General features: G+C 43.5%; 1 protein-coding gene across 3 annotated transcripts in view; it reads left to right on the forward strand.

Moving 5' to 3' along the window:
- Window positions 1-17,141, forward strand: part of UBR1 (ubiquitin protein ligase E3 component n-recognin 1) — a 122,057-nt gene that overhangs the window by 10,243 nt on the left and 94,673 nt on the right. For all 3 annotated transcript variants that reach the window (XM_019551684.1, XM_019551685.1, XM_019551686.1), the window contains exons 2-4: window positions 5,713-5,969; window positions 8,940-9,018; window positions 12,998-13,108. In XM_019551684.1, the coding sequence (XP_019407229.1) occupies window positions 5,713-5,969; window positions 8,940-9,018; window positions 12,998-13,108 (447 nt within the window). The remainder of the gene's footprint in view (window positions 1-5,712; window positions 5,970-8,939; window positions 9,019-12,997; window positions 13,109-17,141) is intronic.

The following is a 17,141-nucleotide window of genomic DNA, read 5'->3' on the forward strand; positions in this document are numbered from 1 at the left end:
CCCAAATCTTTGAAATGAACTGGTATTTAGTTCTCCATCTGCAAAAGAGGGACAATGCACAGAGAGATTAAGATCAACGTTTCCATTGATTTTGAGACATACAGGACCTGATTTTTCAGGGTGTTTGACATTGAAAACAGTTTATATAGTTCAAATGCACCCTTAAGCAGTTTATGTTGCAGTTCCAAATGCTTGGACTTTCTTCAAATCAGTCCTGGGGTCAGAATCAGTCAGGCTGTCAGAAACTGAGGAATGCACAATTAATGACTGCCTGTGAAAAGTTCTTTTTTTAGCATCATGTAGGAACTCTGCAGCAGAAGCAGGGACAGAATACATTCTCCAGGACAGTATTCAACTAACTCAACCATCCTGTAAGGTTCTGCAGCCCTGTGCTTTGTTCCCTGTACCTGTATCAACTTCTGCAGCAAATGAGCAGGAATCCAGCAGAATGTAACCCCTTCTACCACACAACCTTGACTACTGTCAGACCAAACCTATATGTACACTGAATAAGTCAGGAGGTTTTTTATTACTTCTCCACTAGGCCTGTGCAAAGCAGCAAGTATTAAATTTGACTTTGGATTCAGCCAATTCAGAGGGACAGTGATTCGATTTGGTGATTCAAATCACTGTCCAGATTTGATTTGGCCAGTTTGGATTTGGAGATTCGGCTGTTGAATTGGGCTGAATCTCCTGTGAATTGAGCAGGCAACAGTGGCGGTGGCAAGTGGTACCCCACCCGTTCCCCCAACCCTTCCCAATGGCTTCCCTGCCTGGTCCCAGTGTCCCGACACTTAAAAATAAAAAAATTTAAAAATCCCCACACTCAATGGCTGCAGCAGCGGTCTCTGGGGGCTTGTGGCAGAACCCCCCCCAAGAGCAGTGCTGATCAGCCCCCCCTGCCTGCCACCTGTGTGGCAGTTGTCGCATCGCGCGAGTGCAGTATGGCTTTGCAGGGAGCTGCGGGGCTCCGCGTGCTGTCTAGGAGCTGAGGCCGCTTGGGCTGAGCACTGATGGGCTCTGGGTGACTGCTGGAACTACTTCAGCTCTGGGACAGCGCACGGCGCCCTGCTGACCTACACTGCACCCGCGTGATGCGACAGCTGCTGCGCAGGTGCCAGGCAGGGGTGGATGATCCCTGTGCTGCATGGGGGAGCTCTGCCACAAGCCCCCAGAAGCCCTGATTGCTGCTGTTGCAGCTGGTGAGTGCCACGATTAAAAAAAAAAAATAATAATTTTTTTTTAAGTGCCAGGATGCTGGGGCCAGGTGGGGCAGCCATTGGGGCGGAGGGGACACTCGGGGGCCTGGGGGAGCTGGTAGGGGATGGGGCCAGGCAGGGACCCCCCCATGGTTTCCTCCTCCCTCCTTCACCCCTCTCCCCTTTCCCCCCCCACCCGAGCCCAGGTCCAGCTTCCTGTAGCTTGCAAGCGGGGACTGCCTGAATCTCCAAATCAAGTGGGAGGCTTCTGATTTGATTCAGACCTTTTAATGGGTCTCCCGATTCGATTCAGGGGCTGAATCTCCAAATCTGAATCAGGCTGAAGCTTTGCACAGCCCTATTCCCTGCCTACATCTTTTTTTTTATTTTTTTAAAGACTGTATCATAATGGGGACAAAATACATAATGGGGACAAAACATTGCATAGAGGACCTTAATGCTGACATGTCCTTACTTTCAAGTTCTTGATTGGCAACAATCTAATACAGTTTACATAGCAAATTAGTTCCATGTCTGCATTAGGGAGAGAGACATTTTGTAAAAAACCTTTTCTTCTAGAGACTCAGATTCAAGATGGAATGTTTTCATTTTTTAATCTGTGCATGCCAGTATTTTGCCTAATGGTTTATGCCTTACTAGATAGGCTATTATTTATTTCGGAACCAAAAAAAATCCTCACTGAAGAAAACATGCATTAAACCCAAAATTAGGGATGGCAAAAGTTCAATTTTTATACAGACTTATTAATGTAAGAGTTATTCACATGTACCAGTATTTTAGGGTGCCTGTACACATGCTTGGGGGTGGGGTTGAGGCCTTTTAATTTGAGCGGTTCTTAGAGAGCCATCCTAATTAAAATGCAGCAGCGTCACATGTATTAAACCTGGGGTGGGCAGGGGCTTATACATGTAACACTGTGGTGATGCTAGAGCATTCTTATTAGAACAGGGAGCAGACTTGATTAATTGAGGCTGCTCCAAAGCATTCTAATTAGAGCATGTCAGATAATGTGTATAGGCACCCATTATTGTGTGGGGCATAGTTTCATAGTAGCTAGGGTCAGGAGGGACCTGATCAGATCATCTAGCCTGACCCCCTGCCACAGGCAGGAATGAATGCTGGATTCACAAGACCCCAGACAGGTGATCATCTAACGTCTTTTTGAATTTGCCCAAGGTAGGGGCAAGGGCCACCTCCCTAGGAAGGTGGTTCTACATTCTGGCCACCCTAACTATAAAATACTGCCTTCTGATCTCTAACCTAAACCTATTCTCCATCAGCTTATTACCATTGTTCCTCATCACCCCATCTTTCCAACAAATAGAACCACTGAGAATTGCATGGACAGCAATTTTCATTTGCTACTTTTTATTTGAGGGAAAGGAAATTTGTTTTGACAGCAAGGATACTAAATTTGATGCTCGTAGTAGTGGAACATTGAATTAACGTTCAAGCACCTACTTTGAACACCTTCAAGAGTAAATTGGACACTTATCTTGCTGGGATCCTATAACCCCAGCTGACTTCCTGCCCTTTGGGCAGGGGGCTGGACTCGATGATCTCCCGAGGTACCTTCCAGCCCTGATGTCTATGAAATCTAACTGACAGTAACCCAATATGGTGTGAGCAGTGGTTGTGGAAGCATTTCTATTTTTAAACAGCTCTTCCAAAGGATTTAGTTCCTGGACACAGGCACTGCTACAGAGGCTTGAGTATAGATAGTCAATATTTGATTTTTGTGAGAAATCTGTTTAAATCTAGGCGTGGACTCCACTGACTAAGCGTTTATGTAACCCTCATCACTGTAGTATCAGCATGTCTGAAAACCATTTACCCTTTTAAAACCCATGTGTGATGTGAAATACTATCCTTGTTTTACAGATAGGAACATGAACATGGGAATAAGGACATGTAAGGAGGTTTCTAATAGTGCTGACTGTTGAGTCCTGGCCCAGTGTCATAACCACAGGACTATTCTTCCTCTCCTAATATATGGAGTTGTTGTTTCTTGAGTATTGGAGTAATGAGAATTAATTTATTTGAAGCAAAGGACAGCTATTTAAGAGTTTCTACTGTTATGCTTCTCCATGGTCCATCCTCCGTCTTTTCCGGTCTCAGAGCAACTTCTAAGTACTTGGAATAGAATTAAAAACTTTGGGAATGTTTGAATGCTTGCAAATCTGGATACTGTGAGAACTCATGCTAAGTTGTTGGCAGATGGTCAAGAAAGCCTACCCTTATGTTTCTTGAGAGTTTTGCATGTTGTGTTCTGACAAAAACTAAGCAGGCACAGTTTCTTGGGAACGGAGCTAGCTAATCTTTGCAGTGGTAGGAGAGCTAAACATTGTGATCCTTTATGCTCTAGGAGGCAACATATGAAGGACACTTTTTTCTTATTTGAACAAATACACCGAGCTAGATTTGGAAGGAACAATTGAAGCCGTTATGCTAAACACATACATATTAAAAAAAAAAAGTAAAAAGGTACTAAGCAAAATATATTCAAGCAAAATGAGCTTTATTTTGAAGTGGCATCTGCTTTTACAGGGACAATTTACTTCCACTTTTCTTTTTTTTAATACATCCACTCATTGGAGGGCCCAGTAAATTGGGGGTTTACTTTTCAGTTAACTGTTAATTTAATACTTGCTCTGTAAACCACTAGTTAAGTTTAAAAAATGACTCTTCCAAGACTTTGTACTTGCAAGGCACTTTAGCTGATGTGAAACAAGAAAGCATGTGAGGCAGATGCCGGTTGAAGATGGTGTCTAGAATACAGTGGAAATCTTGAACTGAAGCTGATAATGTTAAAATATATTTAAAACTTTGCTGTTGTGCTTGTGCAGGAAGCAAAGAAGGGGTTGTCTGGTTTGACTGTAACATCCAGCAAATCTCTATTAACAGATTAGTTTGTCCAGTGAGTGGCATAGTTAATCCAGGCTGTTTTATCTTGGTGTTAAGAAGCTTCTCTCTCTTGTAGATAAAGTTATTTGGACTTGAATATGCTGTTGAAGCATGACAGATACCTTGGGGGAACAAATATGAGGTTATCTCTATTTGAATTTCAGCCAATACTGCTTTCTGCAGTATTGAAGTTGTAAGAATTTGAAACCAGGTTAATGTTCTTTCTGTCTGGTGATAATCAGTGGGAAGGTGCTGCAGTCTATATAGTAAAAATGAGTAACTGTAACAGCTTTCTATCTCCACTAATATATTTGGATTTTAACTTTGAGGAGGGGACCCAAAAATGGTTGATACAGACGATAAAGGGTTGGAATGCAAGCTGTATGAGAAGAGATTAGAGAGCCAGGTATGTTTAGTCTGGAGAAAAGAGGATTAAGGGGGTAATGGCCTCAAACTCCAGCAAATCAGATTTAAATTAAATTTCAGGAAAAAAGTTTGTGCAAGAGCAGAAGGACAATGGAACAAGCTGACTATGGATGTTGTAGATGGATTCTCTGATTAGAATTTTCAAGAGGCTGGCTAGGTACCTGTCTGGCATGGATGCAAAATGCACTATTCTTAAACCATCCAGCAAGTTCAAACAGTTGACCTTTGAGGTTGCTTCCAACTATTGACCCAAGTATTATTTTTAAGTTAGAAGTGAAGGTTGTTTTTTCATTTAAATGTTCTTCATTTTCATTTATTAACAAGGTGCTCAGCCGTAAGATGTCTTACGAATTCCCATGTTCTTGCTTTGTTATGGTCTTGACCCGTTTGCTGGAATTGAGAGAATTTTTTTTAGATGGCTCATGTTTCAAGTTAAGTTATATTTGTAAGAAAAAACATGCATGCATCTAGTTTCCTGACAGAGGAATTAGTTTGCCTTTGTTCATTTTTTTTAATAGGAGAAATTCCTAATTGGTGGGGATTGCAGGTGTGCAGTTGAGAGTTAAAGAAGAAAAGCTGAGCAACTGGAGAGGCCTGGTGGAAGCTTAAACTGCTATAGTAGTAGCAAATGACGGCTGAGATATGGCTCAAGGAAACTTAAGAGCCTCAACATTTCTAAAACTAAGTATTAATAATACTTAGTAATTACTGCTATAAATATGAAGGTACATTTTTCCCGATGCACAGGAGTCCACTGTGGTTCAGTAGTAGAATCCTTGTCTGCCATGCAGGAGAGCTGGCTTCGATTCCTGGATGTCTGTACAACTACAGCTATGGAGACATCAAGCTTCTGGACTCAGTCTGGCCTTTGGATTCTGTCTCAGTGGCCTAAAAGGGGGATGGAAAGTCTGGGCAGCCTCCGTTCCTCCAAAAACTCCTGCCTAGGTATATGTGTCAAAGGCCTAGGTGACCTCTCATGCATACACTGGGATCTGGAAGGACTGATGGTTGCCAAAATAAAAAACCAAGCTTGGTGCACAGAACTAGCTGTTGAGATAGAAAATGACCCTGGTTTCATAACAGTCTTTTCCCCTGAATTATACTGTTTTCCTTAATTTTATTTATCCACTTATATTTGACTCATGCTCCAATTTTTTTGCAGTGGTGGGATGAAAGAGTCGATTTCCAGGCCACTTTTTTACAATGTTTGGCAAAGCACGTGCCAAACATTTACTCTTCAGAAATGGATCCCTTGCTGGAGAAGCAGGAAGAATTGGCCCAGGTCACAATATTTTATCCTTTGGAGAGGTGTTTGTTTGGGGAAGACCCAGACATCTGCCTGGAGAAGCTGCGGCAAAGTGGATCTTCTCAGCTCTGTGGGAAGGTGTTCAAAGGTGGAGAGACAACATACTCCTGCAGGTGAGCACTAGGACTCTCATTGTGAATATTCTTCTGTTAGGTAATGCAGAAAAAATAGATTTAATAAAATTATTTTTGGTGCTAGATGTATTACTGCTGCATAGTCTGTTTGTGCAACATTAGAGTCTATGAATAAAGAGTTGTGACGGTGGCTTTAATATCACATCCAATTGAGACTGAACACGGTTTTCAGTGCATGTGAAAAGCAAAGAAATGAACTCTCTATGGAAGTGGTTGTTTCAGGTGCAGCTCAGTCATATTTTGTTTTTAAATTAAAAACCTAGGAAAGTACATGTGCAAGATTATGCTGAAAGAACTTTATTAAGGCTGCCAAGTCAACCCCTCCCTCAAAGTTAGGAATCAAGGCTGTGAAGAAGAGTGAGGGGACTGACCCACAAATAAGATATTAGGAGGCAAAGGTGGGCTGATCTTTTTTACCTTGTCACCTATTCTACAATAACTGCATGTGGACTCAAACCCCACAGTAAGTGAAAGCTCACTGTGGCTGCTTACCCATGAAGGAGTGGGAAGATGCCAGTTGCTCCTCTTTTTTTAAAGTCACACTGCAAATTGCAGAGATGGAAATGATTTTCAGATTTAGTTAAATTGGGTTTTTTTGTTTTTAAAGATACCAAACTTAATTTTGCTTGGTTAGTTATAGGTCATGAATAAGTTTTAAGTGAGAAGAGGATACATTTACTGGATTATAGAGGTACCCTATTACTTCTCCTTGACCATTCACACAAGTGGCAGAGGTATGTGGTGAGTGTAAAAAATCAAGCCCTGGTGATACATGTGGGTTGGGTACAGTACCACATGATGGATTGTGTTTTTCAGTTGGCTGGGTTAAAAACCTAGGAAATTACACACAAAAATGGTATTAAATAACTTTAATAAGGAAGCAAAGTCAAACCCCCAAGAATTAGGAAATGTTAGAATCAAAGCTGCCTCTGTGTGCATCTGTTGTGATGGAGTCTTTAGCCATGAACGGGCATTTATTTCAACTGCTGCAAAGTTCTGGGAAATTTGCAGCTGTAGAAATCATCCTGCAAGAAGGAGTATATAGGTATTCAGGCATGCTTTCACCCTCTCTCCTCTGCTCCCCAGTTTTGGGAAGGTTTGGATAATAGCCATGTAGCAGGGCACTAGGGTGCCTGCTACTGAATAGTAGTAAATGGGCTCAGCTGCCACTCACCAGGGTAGCAGGTGGGAGTTGCTATGGCAACAGATTGGGTCAGCTGACCACCAGGGGGCAGGGCCTGGCCCTTATAAACAGAGAAGGCTAAGGCAGAGTCAGTTCCCTTCTGGCAGCCAGGGAAGAGGGAGTTCTGTTGGAGCAAGCAGAACAGAACATAGCGGAGAGGCCTGATGGCTGGAGAGCGTCTGCTTGACAATACAGGGTAGAGGAAACCCTGATAAGGATACGCGTAAAAGGGAGCCAGGTTGGCTTGGAAGTTGTGTTTGTGTTGTAACCCAGAAGGGGGAGATTTTGGTTTTGGTTGTTGTTACAACCAGAGCACTGGGCGAGGCTGTAGGAGTGGAGGAGGCCTCATTAGGAGCTCCCCAGCAAGGTGGGGGTGTTCCTAGCGCCACAGGGGCGCTGCGTTTTGGGGTGTCTCGACCCCGGCCCAGTGCGGGCAGCTTTGGGAAGAGCTCAGTGTTGTGTGCGGGCAAGAGCCCCAGTGGGGCATAGGCCTGAAGAGGCGGGTCTGGGAGCCAGGTGAGGCTAAGGCTGCCTGAGCCCCAATTCAGGGAAGCCCGAGTCAGGCGTAGAGGGCCCCAGTGCGGGCGGAGAGCGCGAGAAGTGCGGGCAAGGGCCCCAGTGCGGGCGGAGAGCGCGAGGCCCCGGGAAGGGGGCACGTGTATAGAGGCAAGGCCCAGAGTGGGCAGTGGTAGAAGGGCAAGGCCCTGGCACCGGTTACGAGAACACGGGAGATAGGCCTCGGTGCGGCGAGGGCTGCGGGAAAAGTATGGGGGCACCCGTGAGGGTGCAGCTCTGGTATAGTAAGACCCCGTGCCAAGGAGGGCAGGAAGGCAGCCTCCCATTAATGATATACCGACAAGACGTGGCGGGTGAGATAGAGGGTGCATTCAAGACCCAATTTGGCACGGTAGGTAAGGGCACTAGGGGAGGTCACGGCACCCCTAGGTTGCCCTGCCACAAGCCACTGTTTCACTCTTCCTCCCTGTTTCTGGGGGGAGTGGAGCAGTGAGGAAAGGCTCCTCATGCCTTTCCTGACCAGGGTGTCCCTGGCATGGAGAGGGTGTAGGGAGGTGGGCAGAGGGGCAGCTGCAAGCTCAAATGCCTGTACAGTTGTGGGAAGAGTCAGACTGCTGGGAAATTCTCCCTGTTCATCCCCCAGACTGGGGTCGCCCCAATCTAGGGAAGGGCCAAGGAGCACTTCCCTGTGGTGGATTTGTCTTGGTCTCTGGGAGGAGTCAAGTGGGGGAGATGCATAGGCATTGGATTCTGCAGAGGCAGGAGAGAGCTGCCCTGTTAAAACAAGATCTTTCTCTCTTTGTTTCCTGAGGGAGAAACTTCATTAACGCCTGTAAGTTTCCAGTTTCTAGTGGGAGTGTGTCATTTTTCCTGCTAGAGATGTAATGCCTGCTCATATCCTTTTGATTAATGATGTAATGTTTTGTCCACGATATTCCTCCTTTACCAGATGGAGGGGTGAATCAGAGATGTGAAGTAAGGAAAGCTATTGTCTGTAGGACCCTGTTTCATTTATTGCAGAAGGTTGGACATAGCAACAATTTTGGAAAACTGTAATTAACATGCTGCTACTAAAACTTTGCTTAAGAATTTTTTAACCTTGGTGTTTCAAAGTAACAGATATTTCATAAGTTGATGCTGAACCTGAGTATGGTGTCATCCACACAGTTCTTATAATGGCAGCAACGCTCACATATGAATGCTCCATGTTTTTAGTTCAGAATGTTATTTAATTAGTATTTTTGTTGCAGAGACTGTGCAATTGATCCAACTTGTGTGCTCTGTATAGACTGCTTCCAGAATAGCATTCACAAGAACCACCGTTACAAGGTATGACAGTCTTTTGTGAAAAGTTGTAAATGTTTACAGAAATTTCCTTCTGGGTTATAATATCCCTAGCAAATTGCCTGTCAAGAATGACGTGGAGTAGGCGGGGATGGAGCGCTGCCACCTACCACCCCGTGCTGCCTCTGCTTCCCAGGAGTGAGGGAGGAGGGGGAAACCTTGTCCCTCCATCCCCCTCCACCAGCACCCTGTGCTGCTGCCCCCGCCTCTAAAGAGTAGGGCTGGCCCGCCCCTCCTCTCCCCCCCACCCCTGTTGTCATGGTGGCACTCTGATTGGTTGTTTCAGTAACCAGTCAGAGTGCTCCAGGAGCCTTATAGACACTAAGCCCTATATCTGTCTATCTGTCTATGGAGAGATGTATAAAGATTATGAATAAAGTTTATTCTTACCACCCCAAATTTATGAATTTGTTAAAGTGAATGACCAGGTGAAAAAAATGGGGCTCAGTTGCACAAACAATAGCAACCATCCTATTAATAAAATTTCTTCAAAGTAATTGAGGGTGTATTGGGGGAGATATTTCTAGTAGAGGTAGGGAAGTATTCATGCTGTTGTATGGAGACTGAGGAGGTAGAGGTTGTCTGGAATATTTTGTACAATTTTTGTCACCTGTTCCAGAAGCGTAAATTTAAACTGGAACAGGTATGGAGAAGGGAGAGTAGGATGACTAGGGAATGGAGCACTTATTTTATGAGAAGAGACTAGAAGAACTTGACTGGTGAAATCTTGCAAGATGAAGGCTAAGGGGATATGATGGTTCTTGATGAGTATTTCAGGACATCTTTAACCTAAAGATCAATGTTGGTATAAAAACAAATGGATAAACCCTGCCCAGGCCTAAATTTAGATTGGAAATTAGAAGGTTTTTAATATCAGAGCAGTGAATTTCTGGAACTGCCTTTTGATATGGTTAGTAGAGGCAAAGAATTCAAATGGACTTTTAGACGCAGCTCTTACCTGCAGTAACAGGTGACTGGACTCGGTGACTAATGAGGTCTCTTTCAGTCGTCATGTTTTCTTCAGCTAGGGAGACTTCTCTGCCTGGTGGACCTAAAAGGCAGACTCTCTTGATCTGAGAATGTAGCACCCACATTGCATATCTTAGTTTTGTTACTGTAGTGGTTGTGTGTGTGTGTAGGATCAGGTCTTGTATTCAAGACATTTTATTTATTCATTCATTAGATTTATATGCTGCCATTCCCAACAAGGGAATTTACAGAAATAGTTTTTAAAACAAGGGAATAAAGTACCAGGGTATTAGAATAAAAGATAAAACATTTCCCTCACCAAACAGTATCCCAGGTTAGCTTGACTTGCTAAATGCTGGCCCAAGCAGGTCTTACAATGCTTCCAGAATATGTCCAGGCTCTGGGTCTGGCTGGCTTCAAAGGGAAGAGTTTCAGTGCTGAGGAATGACATGGCACTTTCCCCATACAGATCTGATATTTGAATCTTGCCCTTGATTCAGGAAAATTTTGGGCTAGCAAATAAGCAGAGGTGTTCTCACCTCGGCTTATTTCTAGCTCTTAGTTGAAAATGAAATAGAATGACTGGGTGTATTGAAGCTCTGTTGTTTCCTCCTTATTCTGAAATTAGGCATCAGGTTCATGGTGAGTGGCAGGTTTGGTTTTGAGGGGTGGGGTGAAGTTTGGAGGTGTTCTTTTACAACTTTCATTTGGACCAGCTTTAATGTGCTTATTGAGCAAATGTGAACCAATGTTACTTTAGCAAATCTGAAAAGGAGTATTCAGAGAATTAAGGAACATAAGTGTTGCTAAAATCTTTAAAACATTATTGCTTACTTAATGCATAAGGATTCTTAGTAGAGATGCTGAAAGTCCCAACTAAAAATCCCCCTTGTCAAAGTTATGTAAATGGTACTTGGTTACAATTTGATCCTAGTGAATAGGTCTCTCGACTCATACTTGTTATTTAAAATAAAATAAACTTGTACCCAAAGGGCCCAATCATATAGTCTTTTCACTAGTCATAACACAGATCCATAAACTTTTGTTGTGTTTCCTTGCTTGGATGTGTTTGTTTAAACCTCCTTCAACTGGGTCACGGAGCTTAGATGGAAAAAATTAAAACAAGTGTCAAATACAATAGATTTGTGTAGAACTGGATCTTCTCTTCCTGCCACCTTTTGGATGCTCTCAGAGGCAAATCCATGTGACCTGTCAGAGGTTCCAACTACTGCTGCCTTATTTGGAGAATAATCTTTTCAAGTATTTTCTTATGCTGTTCTCCTACATGCCTCTCTCCTGTGTTTTTTCTCTGCCCATCTTCACTGATAACTCCTTTTTTAAAGAGTCATTGAAACAGCCGATCATTTCATTGTACTGATTGGAAGGATCACAAGCCTTTAAAGCAATGTAACTTTGCTGAAAAATTAAACTAAAGAACTTCTAAATCCAGTATGTATCCAGTTTAATTGTAAACCTGCACAGTTTTAAAATGGGCTACATTTTCACTCTTTACTTTAATTGCTTGTTAGAATTATGTTTATTTTGGATGCTGTTCTTTCCTGTACCAAGTGGCCGCAACTGATCTTTAAGAGGATATGCTGAGAGTGGGATAGTCAGGCAGCTTGGATATAGGCTGAGAGCCTCAAAAGTGGTTGAGAGTAGTAAAGAGGCAGAGGGTATACTGAGAACATAGATAAAACGTAGTACTCTGTAATTCTGTGGATTCCTTGATCTGCTGATGTCAGAGTGCATTACAAGTAAGCCTTAAAATACTTCAAGAATGACAGAAGTAAAATATATATATATATCCACCGTGCCCACAAGCTTACAGGAACAGCCAGGTATATGAGCCAGGAGCCTAGTTTCCAGTCTTTTTGCCCTACCTTTTCAGTAATTTAGAATGAGGCAGAAATAATGGTAGCTGGAACAGGAAGATCAAATGGAAGCAGGCTGAATTTATTTCCCCATTTGTAGATACAAGCTACAGAATTAAATGCTGCTTCTTTCTTTTAAAAAATTGTATTGATGAAAAATATCTGCTCTTTGAGAGCGTGTTCCCTATTTCTAATAACTATTCTTAGAAGTTTGATTGCAACTGAGATATTGGGAGAAATCGTGTACAGTCACTATTAGTATTGTATTTTATACTTCATCTTAACTTTCTGCTGGAGCAGAGCCTGGCATTCAGACTCCTCAGGAAGTCCTGGTAGTAGTCACATTCCTAATCTATCTTCCATCCTTTAGGCAAGCCTAATAGAACTACTGTGACAATTTTGTGGTTATACTGTTTGTTTTGATGTTGTATGTTGAAAGTTGGGTTTTTTTTCTTCCTAAATTTGGCTGCCCTTTAATTGGGTATCTCACTGCAAGGGGAGTTGACACTCTCATGGCTTTGCCTGACTCGGGGTCCCCTCACAGCTTCTCATGAGAGTTTCCAGGTATAACATTTTCCTTGTCTGCCTACAAGCTCTGATTTTGCAGTTGAGGGCATGAGAAGTTGTAAAGATTTTTACTTATTTGTCACGTCCATACGAACATAAAACAGGTATTGGGAGTGCTGCTTAATTACTGGGGTCTCCTGTGCATTCCATCTTAGGACATTTCATTTCAAAATCTGCAACAAGTTCCCTATGCCTATATCCTTGAACCCATTCATATAGCTTATTTGAAAACAGAGAAGCTCCATTTTGTTCCGGGGTCTCCCCATGTAGAACAGCTTGCAAGATTACTGTAATATGCCACAGCAGAAATGTATAGAATAAGATTGAAATGTTGGAGTATAAAAGCTGATGGGCTACTTCATACCCATACCTACTTAGGTACCATTTGGGGGTGGACCAGATGACCTCTTCTGTGGTTGCTTCCATCTCTGTGATATCTTCTCCATTATTTCATTGATGATATTTAATACATGTATTGCTTGAACAAATGCAGGCTTGTGTTATTGTTTGTTACATAGAAATAAATTTGGCTGAAAAAGCTTTTAATTTTCCAGATGCATACTTCTACTGGCGGGGGGTTTTGTGACTGTGGAGATACAGAGGCATGGAAGGCTGGACCATTTTGTACTAAACATGAGCCTGGAGCAGCAAGTACTACACAAGAGGTAGGAAGCATGGGTGACATGATGGGGGGATAAGGGGAGATATGGTTAGCCCTACTGACTGTGTCCTTGCATTGTCAGCCCATGTTCCTCTTGGAGTCAATAATGACTCCAAGATCTCTTTCTGCCACCACGCTTTTGAGAAGGGAATTCCCCAGCCTATAGGTATGCTGCTGGTTCCTACTGCCTAAGTGCAGCCCCCTGCACTTGTCAGTATTGACTCCCATCTGATTTTCATTTCCTCATCCCTGTAACCTGTCCAGGTCCAGCTGTAATCTGTCCTTCCCTTCTAGCATGCCCACCTTACCCCAGTGTCGTCTGCAAATTTAAACAGGGTGCTTTTCACCCTGTCATCCAAGTCGCTAATAAAGCAATTGAACCGAGCCCTGGGGGATTCCACTGCCCGCTTCCCTCCAGGTTGAATATGACCCATCCACCGCCATTCTCGGAGTATGACCCCTCAGCCAATTTGCAATCCATCTGACTGTGTAGGCATCAATGCCACAGTTGCCTAGCTTTTTAATGAGGATGGGGTGGGAGACGGTGTCAAAGGCCTTCCTGAAGTCCAGAAAGACTACATTCACCGTGACACCTGCATCCAACGATTTTGTGACCTGATCATAGAAGGCAGTTAGGTTGATCTGACAGGACCTGACCCTAATGAAACGAAGCTGCTTGGCCTTGAGCATCATTCCTGCTGCTGGCCTATCACAGATGTGCTCCTTGATAATCTTCTCAAACAGCTTCCCCAGGATTGAAGTAAGACTAAAGGGCCTATAGTTGCCCGGGCCCTCCCTCCTCCCCTTTTTGAAGATGAGGACCACACTGGCCCTCTTCCAGTCGTCCAGCACCTGGCCAGAGCACCACGAGTGCTCATAAACCTGTGCCGGGGCCCTGTGATAACCCCTGCCAATTCCCTCAACACCCTGGGGTGGACACCATCTGGACCTGCTGATTTGAACACATCCAGCCCAATCCAGGAGTTCCCTAACTTGACCCTAGGCCTGGCGGAATTTCTCCTGAGTCTGTCCTGAATCTCGGTGGGGGAGTCCCGGTCCCCGCACAAGAAAATGGAGGCAAAGAAATTGTTAAAGAGGTCTGCTTTCTTCACTGGTGCAACTACCAGGCTGTCAAGCATATCCTGCAGGGGTCCCACATTACCCGGTGCCTTCTCATACTCCCTATGTATTTAAAAAAAGGACTTTTTGTTATCCGTGATGCTAGCCCTAGTTCCGTATCTGCCTTAGCTTTCCTAACAGCCTCCCTACAGACCCTAGCAGTGGAGGTATACTCCTCTTTGGTGATAGCCTGTTCCTTCCACTGGGTGTATGCCTCCTTTTTGTCAATCAGGTATTCTCGAATGCCCTTGGTGAGCCAGGGAGGGCTTTTGGAGACTCTTGCCCCCTTGGCTTCTTGTTGGGCTTGTCACCCCCTGGGCTCTGAGTATCGTTTCCTTAAGGAATGACCACTCATCTTGGGCACCCAGTTCCCCTGCTCTCCAGGACCCCAGTGCCTCTCCCACTAATCTCAACTCATTGAAGTTGGCCCTCTTGAAGTCAAGGGTACTGCCTTGCTGCAGGCCCTTGACACCCTGCGCTGGATGGCGAATTCTAGCAAGTGATGATCGCTATTGCCCAGGTGGTTGAAGACCTGGAGTCCCCTCACCAGGTCACCCATATTTCTGTGCCAACAGTGGAACACAGGGCTGAAACCCAACTGGAGCCTGTACCCAGCAGCAGTGGGGGCAGTGGCAGAGGTGTGATTTCTGTGCTGATGATGGGGCACAGGGTTGGAGCCTAGCTGGATCTAGCAGCTGGGACAGTGACAGCATGGGGGGGTGCCCTGCCACTATGAGCACTTGCCATATCATCTATAAAATAAAGTAAGGGCAAAATATCATAAATCATTAAGTGCTGCTTTGAATGTTTGTCCACATACTTCACACCTTTCATTATTGGTATGCATGCAGCATCCCTTGATGAAAACGGGATAAGCTACTTTGCGTTTGTTGGGGGATAAGTGCATGCAAACCGGTAGTTAATATGGAGTAAGTTCTCACCATAAGTTACCTTGTTTTTGTGCCTGTATCCTGAGTTGCCTTATTTATACCTCATGTGATTAATATATGTTCCAGATTCTCTTAAGGACAACAGCTAGAAATTTCAGAAGCGGTGGTTTTAGAAAAAAGACGCCTCCCTCCCCCACCCCGATATTTGGTGTACACACACATCCTGATATTTGGCAGGATTGATGGACTCACCTTTTGAATCCTTAGCTCTGTGTTCCCTGTTTTGCTTTTCTGATAAAACTGCTGTCTTGGTAGTGAGAGCAGCAGCCAGAAGAGGAGGTCAGAAAATTGCTGAGACTTTGTCCAAAATATTTCAAAAAAGAGTTTGACTAATTATGCCAGGTTATCCACTTATCTGTATTTTTTCTAAAACAACATTCAAGCAAGAGTGAGGGAAGCTGTAGACACTAAATATTCTTGTAGCACTGTATCGAGACATTTAGTATTCATTTGTGCTACCGCCTAAATGGGAAGCAGTTCAGAGTCGCTCAGAGTGATCTGATCCCTGGAACTCACAGTCCAGGCTTCACGGAGTGGCCTGCTTCTTACCTTCAAATGAATGTGTTATATACTTCAAATATAAAGGAAAAAGTTCTTTTGCCTTTAAATTCCTTTTAAGATTGAGTAAGCTTGAGAGTACATGTCTGCAAGGTAAGGGTAAAAATAATTTTCAAGAATGTTAGAGGTGTTGAAAATAAATAACTTCAGCTGCAAGGAAATCACGGTTACTTTTTACATTTTAAGAAATCTAGATACTGTATTTTCTCAAACAAAGCATGCACCACCCCCAACGAGCTTGGGGACACTGGGAGCATGCATTTCATGAAAGAAATAAATATAGACCCCCACGTGCAGGGTCCAGAGATTTGGCAGCAGGGGAGTAGTGGCAGTGTTAATTCCCATGGCTTCCAGTACAGCTTTGGGATCCTAGGCAATTAATGCTACCACTACTTCCCTGCCACCAAATTTCTGGACCACTGGGGAGACCCCCACTGAATGATATGACCCTGCACGCTAGATTAGTCCAGCATATGGGGTTGGTCTGTTAAAACCAGGGAACATATAATATATTGGGGGTATGAGAGATGTGAGAACATAAGAGTACATTGTTTCAACACACAGTTTTCTGAAGCTCTAACTAACCTTTAAGTTTTGTCAGATTCTGTAGTGGTTTTCAGAGGGTTTTTACTTTTATTTTTATCCTTTAAATTAATGTTAGGGCTTCTGTACTTTCACTCCAGCTTAATGCACTTTTTACTACCTCACACTTAATTGTAACTGCCTCTACAAGCTGACAAATAGCCCCTTAGTTTGGTACCTTTTAAATAACTAGATATGCAGGGAGGTGCTCTTTCCCTTTTTTATTTCTGCTAGAGACCAAGCACATCCTCACTTTGGGGTAGGATGAGAGGGTTGCTTTTTCCCCAGAGTGGAATCTTGCTCCATTATGCAGTGGATTACTCTTCTTTTCAGAATATCCCTGTCTCTCCTGGCTTTTGTTTTTTCCTTGTATTTCAAACTCTGTGGTTGGCATATATTATCGGGGATCAGGTCAATGTAACAGTGGTGGTGTGAAGACCAGCTTGTCTAGTTTCTTCTGAGTATTTGTGTAACTTTTACTCTTTTTAAGGAAGCTGATAGCATTGTCAAATAGGAAAGAATTAAGCCCAATGGTTTAAGTCCTTATTTTTCAGAATCAGTAAGAATGTGATTTTACATTTTATGCATTTAGATGAAGATACCTACAAGCATTTTAGTTGACAGCCTTGACTTCTTTTAAAGCTCATCAGGCCCGGAAAAGACTGCTTCTGGTAACCCTGAAAGCCACTGGCCATTTCAGTTAATTACTACTTCTCTTTCACTATACTTCCATGTTTTCTATGAGATGAATACTGTATCTACAGAAGAAAGAGACTTGGGGGTCATCATTGACCACAAGATGAACATGAGCCTGCAATGCGATGCTGC

Source organism: Crocodylus porosus, unplaced genomic scaffold, assembly GCF_001723895.1.
Source record: "Crocodylus porosus isolate Cpor-Errol unplaced genomic scaffold, CroPor_comp1, whole genome shotgun sequence".
NCBI lineage: Eukaryota > Metazoa > Chordata > Crocodylia > Crocodylidae > Crocodylus > Crocodylus porosus.